Source organism: Colius striatus, chromosome 2, assembly GCF_028858725.1.
Source record: "Colius striatus isolate bColStr4 chromosome 2, bColStr4.1.hap1, whole genome shotgun sequence".
Classification (NCBI taxonomy): Eukaryota; Metazoa; Chordata; class Aves; order Coliiformes; family Coliidae; genus Colius; species Colius striatus.
Window position 1 is genome coordinate 40,220,297 of NC_084760.1, and position 6,546 is coordinate 40,226,842.

The following is a 6,546-nucleotide window of genomic DNA, read 5'->3' on the forward strand; positions in this document are numbered from 1 at the left end:
GGGAAAACTGTACAGCACTTAACTCTGGCTCAGACATGGCTACCTCCCTGCTACAGCCCATTGGTGAAGTTAAGAGTCAAGCGGTGGCTTGATTACTACTACTACTCCTACTACAACTGGCCACTACCTAGTCTGTAAAGAGAGAAGTGTTAGGAAATGACAGCTGCCTTGACTGGCTGATGCACACCCCTCTTGTTAACTGTAGTTTATAAAAGGAGGCTTCTTCCTGGAGTGGGGGTGAATGCAGCATGAACCCCTCAGAGAAAGGATTGGCTGTTTTCTGTGACACAAAACTAGTGTTCAACCACAGAAGTCTGTACACTTTTGAAACTGCTGGAAAGGTTAACTTTATTGTCTGTCTTTCCTCTGTATATACAAAACTTGACAAGGGATAATCCATACAGTAAATTCAAAGTAACTTTTAATTTTCCCAGTCCTGCCCAGTCTGCAAAAGCCATCATTACTTCTTAAGCTCTTCACTCACTTCTTTCCAAATTTTCTCCTCTATAGCTGAAGTATCGTATTCTCGCAGCATATCGAACTCTAGCCAGGGCTTGCTCCACTTCTGTGCTTCTTTCATTTTTCCTTCAGGCAGCTCAAACTTTATTCCTTTTATATTGAATTGTGGCCTTTCCCACCGTTTTGACCATGGTTTGGGTTTCATTCGTACCTGCACCTAGGGTGAAAGATGAAAAACCAAAGTAATAATCAGAATTTTGATTGTGAGCTTGGGAAAGGGTGAGACAACTACCGCTCTAACCGAAGGAAAGTGTTAAGAGCAAGCAGACCAATTTTTCAGTATGTTAAGGAAATGCTACTTTAAATAGTTAGGAGAAAAGGAATAGTTTATGTTCACATGACTGTTGTCATAGCATCTTGTAAAACATTTTGATTGTCTTGATTTATTGACAGAAAGTGAAGTTAACTCATCTGTAGTTCTACTCCTGTTCCTTATTAAGGAAAAAGGTAAAGTGGCAGGGAAAGGGAGAAATGATGACTCTAACTTACTGAGTTACTAGACAATGCTTTGATAGAGAACATCCATAAGCCAGCAGACCCTAAGACATGGATTTCAGCTGACCCTCCTAATTTTGCCTTCTTTGCTGCCACCTGCCACTCCCAAATGACCTCTCTGTAAGAAAAGCTTTCCTCAACAGTCTTGTATAGAGGCAAATGGAGGCTGCTACTCCTTGCATGTCTTCTTACTCAGCTACTGAGGATAGTAGATATTTACCTTCTCAACATTCTTTCACTACAGAAATAACATAAAGACTTGCCTTATTTGATATACTTTTGTCACCCTGGTAACTAATGTATCAAGGAGGTATTTAACGACCTTCCAGGATATCCAGATACGGAAGTTGCCCAAACGGTCTCCCGCTTTCCCTCTGAAACACGCAGCTCCTACCTTGTTTATGGGAATTTCTTCATGGTCTAAAAGAGACACAGGTTTCATATTCACATCAAAAGTACTGTATTCAGGGAGGGCATCTCGCAGATACAGCAGGTGCTCATCCAGCCTCTTTTCCAGCTTCAGAACCTCTATCGCCTGGATTCGAGGACTGTACAGTTCATAACGTATTTCAACACCTTAGAGAGAGAAAGTGTGGTTTAAGGAAACAAATTCATTAGAAATACTAACATCAAATTAGTATTTCTTTGGTGTTATACATCCCTATATTACTCCAGACCTGCTTCTTACACAGAGAACTACACTGTGCAGTGCTGTGGGCACATGCATCGTGTGTGCCCAGGCAAATGCAGATTTCCTTTGTAAGCCAAGTCTTGGGTAAGAGAATGGGTTGAGAGACACCAAATGGCTTGATTTTTTTTGAGGAAGGTAAGCTCTGGTTTTAAACTTTATTTCCTTTTGGTTACAATGTCTGCTATATACATATATAAACCTCCCTGTGTATAAGGAGACAGCTGCCACTTTCGTATTTGCTCTCGTATTTGCTTTCTTGTCACATACAACTTCAACGGTTTGTATGGACCATTTCTATCGTTATTATCACAGTTAAACACCCACCTTGGTCTTCAATAACGTTCCGAAGGACAAAGGTAGCACCAAGTCCTTTTCCTCCTCTTTGAATGCAGATGCCCACAAACCGGTTGACTTTGTCGTTGGCATATGGATCTGCAGTAGTAACGGCCAGGATGCTGCCTGCCAAAAACAATTAAACACAGTGCTCAATTAAATATATACCAAACTGTGGAAGTAAGTCAAACAAAGCCCAGGCAGTTAAGTACATTTTGAAGAAGTTTTATTTTCCATAAAAATGGTCCAGAAACAGACTAAATGGCCCCTGTGCCCTGAATGTTGAATAGATTCTGCAGGTTAACTATGCAGCTTCTTCACCTTTACCTTTTACTCTTCATTATGCAAACTGAATAGAACGAATCTCATGTATTTTCCTTTCTTGAGCTTTACTGGTAAATCACATACTAAAGTACCAGGATTTAAAAACACAGATAAGTAAGTTGAAAGGATGAAATACAAAAATTAAAATACAAAGTTGTATGTATAGAAACAGTGAATCACTGCAGTTGAAAAAAACCTTTAAGATGGGAGTCTGACCACTAACCTCACACTACCACGCCCATCACTAAACCAGAGCATGTCCCTCAGCACGTCACCTGTGTGTCTTGTGACTATCTCTAGGGATGGTGACTCTACCACCTCCCTGGGCAGCCCATTCCAATGCTTAATAACCTTCTCAGAGGAAAAATGTCTTCCTAATGTCCAATCTAACCCTCCCCTGGCACAACTTGAGTCTATTTCCTTGTGTTCTAATGTATGAGTTGATCTAACACACTTGACGCTATTATGTTTCATGACATTCTACGTCATGAAACATCTTTTACCATCACACTCTACCACAAATATCAATGAAATAATGAAAGTTCATCATGGGGTTACTGACCAACATAGAACTCTGGGATGTTGAAGACTTTCCGTCTCTGTATCATGTCCTTTCTTTCTATATAATATTTAAAAGGATCTGTTCTCCCTCTGGGAGGTATAAATTCAGGGCTCAAGAACCTGTAAGAGAATACAGTCTTTTGTAAATGTAAAATGAAAGCATTTTGATGCTCTATTCCATAGGGTCATGTACATGCTTAAAGCTGATCTCAAGGTCTAAGTCAAAGGCAGTCATGGGACCCATGTCCCTGGCAGCTTGAGGCATGCTGAAAGGATGCCTGCCTTTAACAGCTGTAGACCTCACACATCGACCACAGATTTGCAAAAATCTTTACGGATACATTTTTTTTCTTTGTTTTTCTGCTTTTAGGAGCTCTAGAACACAATATTTTAAGGGTTTTCTTTTTAAAAAACGTATTTCTACATAAATTATCTTTGGTAGAACTTTGCAAATACTCTTTGTGCAATAAGGCCATGGAGATTTAAGGAGGTGCTCACACAATTACCAGCCTGATGGCAACCCTGAACACGGGCCCGCTGTGATAAGCACCCTACCTCCTGTCCTCTCTCTGCTTCTGCTTGTCAATAATGACGGGCTTTGGAGGCGGCTGAAATTTTGCTGGCTTTCCATCGCTGCTAGTCCGATGGCTTGAGAAAGAAAAGCACCCTGCAAAATGAAAAGATTTTTTGTTTTTCAAAACCGCCGCGTTTTCAAGTTCAACTCGCGCAAAGCTGTCCCCGGGCATCCCTCACAGAGGCCGCCCCCAACCCCCCGCTCTCTGGGCAAACGCGCCGGGGCGCTGAGGGACAGGCGCGGGCTGCGGGCAGCCGCTCCCCGCCTCGGGCAGGAGGAGGGCGCCGGGCCGGCGGGGGATGAGGGGCGCGGGCGGTCCTCACTGCCGCGCAGGGCGGGCCGGGCAGCGGCGAGGCCTCGCAGCCTCCCGCAGGCGGCTGCCATGGTGACTCCGGCGGCTTCCGGCGCGCCGGCCCATGCGCGCAGGGGCGCTATGGCACGGGCCGCGGGACAAACCACCCCCGAGCGCGGAGCCAGGCTCTGGAGGGTGTGCTGCCCTCCCGTGGCTGCCGGGAGAAGTGAGGACAGTGCGCGCCTCAGCTCCCTCGGGGCTTCCCCACGCCGAAACCGGGCGCGGGCCTGAGGTAATAGAAGCGTTTTAGTTGGAAAAGATCTTTAAGATCATCAAGCCCAGCTACTAACCTCACACGGCCAAGCCCACCACTAAACCATGTCCCTCGGCACCTCTGCTACCTGTCTTTTAGGTATCTTTGGGGATGAGGACTGTACCGCCTCCCTGGGCAGCCTGTTCTGATACTCAGCAACCCTCCTGGTGAAGAAGTTATTCCTAATCTCCAGTGTAAACCTCCACGGGTGCAACTCGAGCCCATTTCCTCTTGTCCTATCACTTGTGACTTGTGAGAAGAGACTGACCCCCACCTGACCACAACCTGCTTTCAAGTAGCTGTAGAGAGTGACCATGTCTCCCCTCGGCCTCCTCCAGACTAAACACCCCCAGCTCCCTCAGCAGCTCTTCATCAGACTTGTTCTCCATACACTTCCTCAGCTGTGGTGCCTGTCTCTGGACATGCTCCAGCACCTCAATGTCTCTCTTGTAGTGAGGGGCACAGAACTGAACATACCACCTGAGATGTAGCCTCACCAGTGACGAGTACAAGTGGACAATTGCTGCCCTGGTCCTGCTGGCCACAATATTTCTGACACAAGCCAGGATGCCATTTGACTTCTTGGCCACTTGGGCACACTGCTGGCTCGTGTTCACCTGCTATCAATGAACACCCCCTGCCCCGTGTCCTTTCCCTCTGGGCAGCTTTCCGAACCCTCTGCCCCAGCCTGTAGCATTGCACGGTGATTGTTGTGACTCATGTGCAGGACCTAGCACTTGGCCTTGTTAAATCTCATCCCATTGCCCTCGACCCATTGCTCCAGCCTGTCCAGGCTTCCCTGAAAAGCCTTGCTCTCAAACATATAATGGCACAAGGCTGCTGCAGCTGCCTCCTCACAGCGTTGTGGGTGGCAGCAAGCGTGATTGGTTGGTGCTGGAGTCAAGTGGCCCTTCAAGGATAGGAGGAAATAAAGTGACTTCTTTCACCCCCATCCTATAAGGAGATTTCAGGTAGAGGAGAAGGACGCAAAGGAAGGACCAGCGAGCATCCCTGGCCCTAAAGTAGATGTGGAAGGGACAATGGGAAGTGCTCTGACTTTGGGTTGCAAATCTGGGGCTCCCATTCTGTCGGCAATGGTGTGAATGCAGTGTGGGCCCGGTGAGACACCAGAGGGAGTCCACCACAACTTATTTATACTGGCTTTGCTATATGCAAGTGGTTCTGTGGTTTCCAAAAACATTCTCCTGTGTATTTTTGTGATGGAAAGGCTCAGCTGATACCATCTTCTGGCCAATTATTAGCTCTGTCCATAATTCATATAACCTGTTGAGACGGTCTCAGTGTTTTCACCATGATTAGCTTAGAAATTATTGTATAAATTGCTATTATTGAGCTGCTTGTAATATGTTTGTTTCAGTCTGGTTTCCTCAGGCATCATTATCAGGCTGAATTCAATTAGTGTCTACTCAGGCAGGAGAAAGATGAAATTTAAAAGCAGAGTGTGGACCTATAAATGACACTGCATTGTTTAAACTTTGCAGGGATTCACTTCAAAATATGCCAAACCTCATCAACTAATTAGATAAATCACGTTTCCTGTGATGATCCCCAGCCCCTTTTAGTGGTGACAGTTGACTTTGTAGCCTTCCTGAACCCCTACATTAATGAGAGGCTTGGCTTTTTTTAAATTTGTGGTCAGCTGTTTTGTTTCTTAACTGTGCTTTAGAAGATGAGAGGGTCTGCAGCAGACCAGTTGCAGTATTTCTTGGTAATCTGCTGGTTTAACACAGGAGTTAATAATCAGGACAAAGATGGGACAGAAGAGGGCACTGTGACCCTTAAAATAACAAAAAAAAAAAAAAAAAAAAAAAGATTTCCACCAACACTGAGGACACCACTTGAAGCAGATCCCTGCTCAAGATTATTAAGTCCCTATCATTACTTAAGCACTATTTAAAAGGCAAAAGAATGTATCTTGGGTGACGAATAGAGCATATATGGCCCAGACGTGTTCCTGTGTGGCCTGATCTAGGTGAACTTGCTTGTAGCAGGGAGGTTGGACTAGATGATCTCTAAAGGTCCCTTCCAACCCCTACCATTCTGTGATCTGTAATTCCAATGACTCAATGGTGATCAAGGAGATTCCAAAACAGCCACAGGGAGATGTATGGGTTACGACTTGAAAAACTGCAGGTTTGTGGCTCACAACTGTCTTTGGAGAATTGGATGCTTAAGCGTAAGGGAGCCTTGTCTGAGTATGGTTGATTGTGCCTAACAAGACCATCTTGACAGGCTGAAACTGCACTGAGCTAAGGGCTTCCTAAGTTGCTGTAAGTTAACCTTTCTTCTCTTGAGGTGCCCAGTAGGGCCCAGCACTTTCCCCCTGCACCCTGTGTCTGGTTCCTGTGTGGCCTGTTGAGGCATCCTGGCATTGAGGCACTGCTGATATGCTTGACTAAGCTGGTCATGTATGCCTCAGCTTT

The 6,546-nt window shown here is 45.5% G+C and overlaps 1 protein-coding gene across 1 annotated transcript; it reads right to left on the minus strand.

The window, feature by feature from the left end:
* Positions 1-322: 322 nt before the first annotated feature.
* Positions 323-3,896, minus strand: MRPL19 (mitochondrial ribosomal protein L19). Its single transcript, XM_061990166.1, has 6 exons — positions 3,821-3,896; positions 3,479-3,590; positions 2,925-3,043; positions 2,030-2,164; positions 1,409-1,590; positions 323-676 (listed from the first exon to the last, which is right to left on the minus strand). The coding sequence occupies exons 1-6, from the start codon at positions 3,879-3,881 to the stop codon at positions 461-463; spliced, it is 825 nt and encodes a 274-aa protein (XP_061846150.1). The 5' UTR covers positions 3,882-3,896; the 3' UTR covers positions 323-460.
* Positions 3,897-6,546: the final 2,650 nt, after the last annotated feature.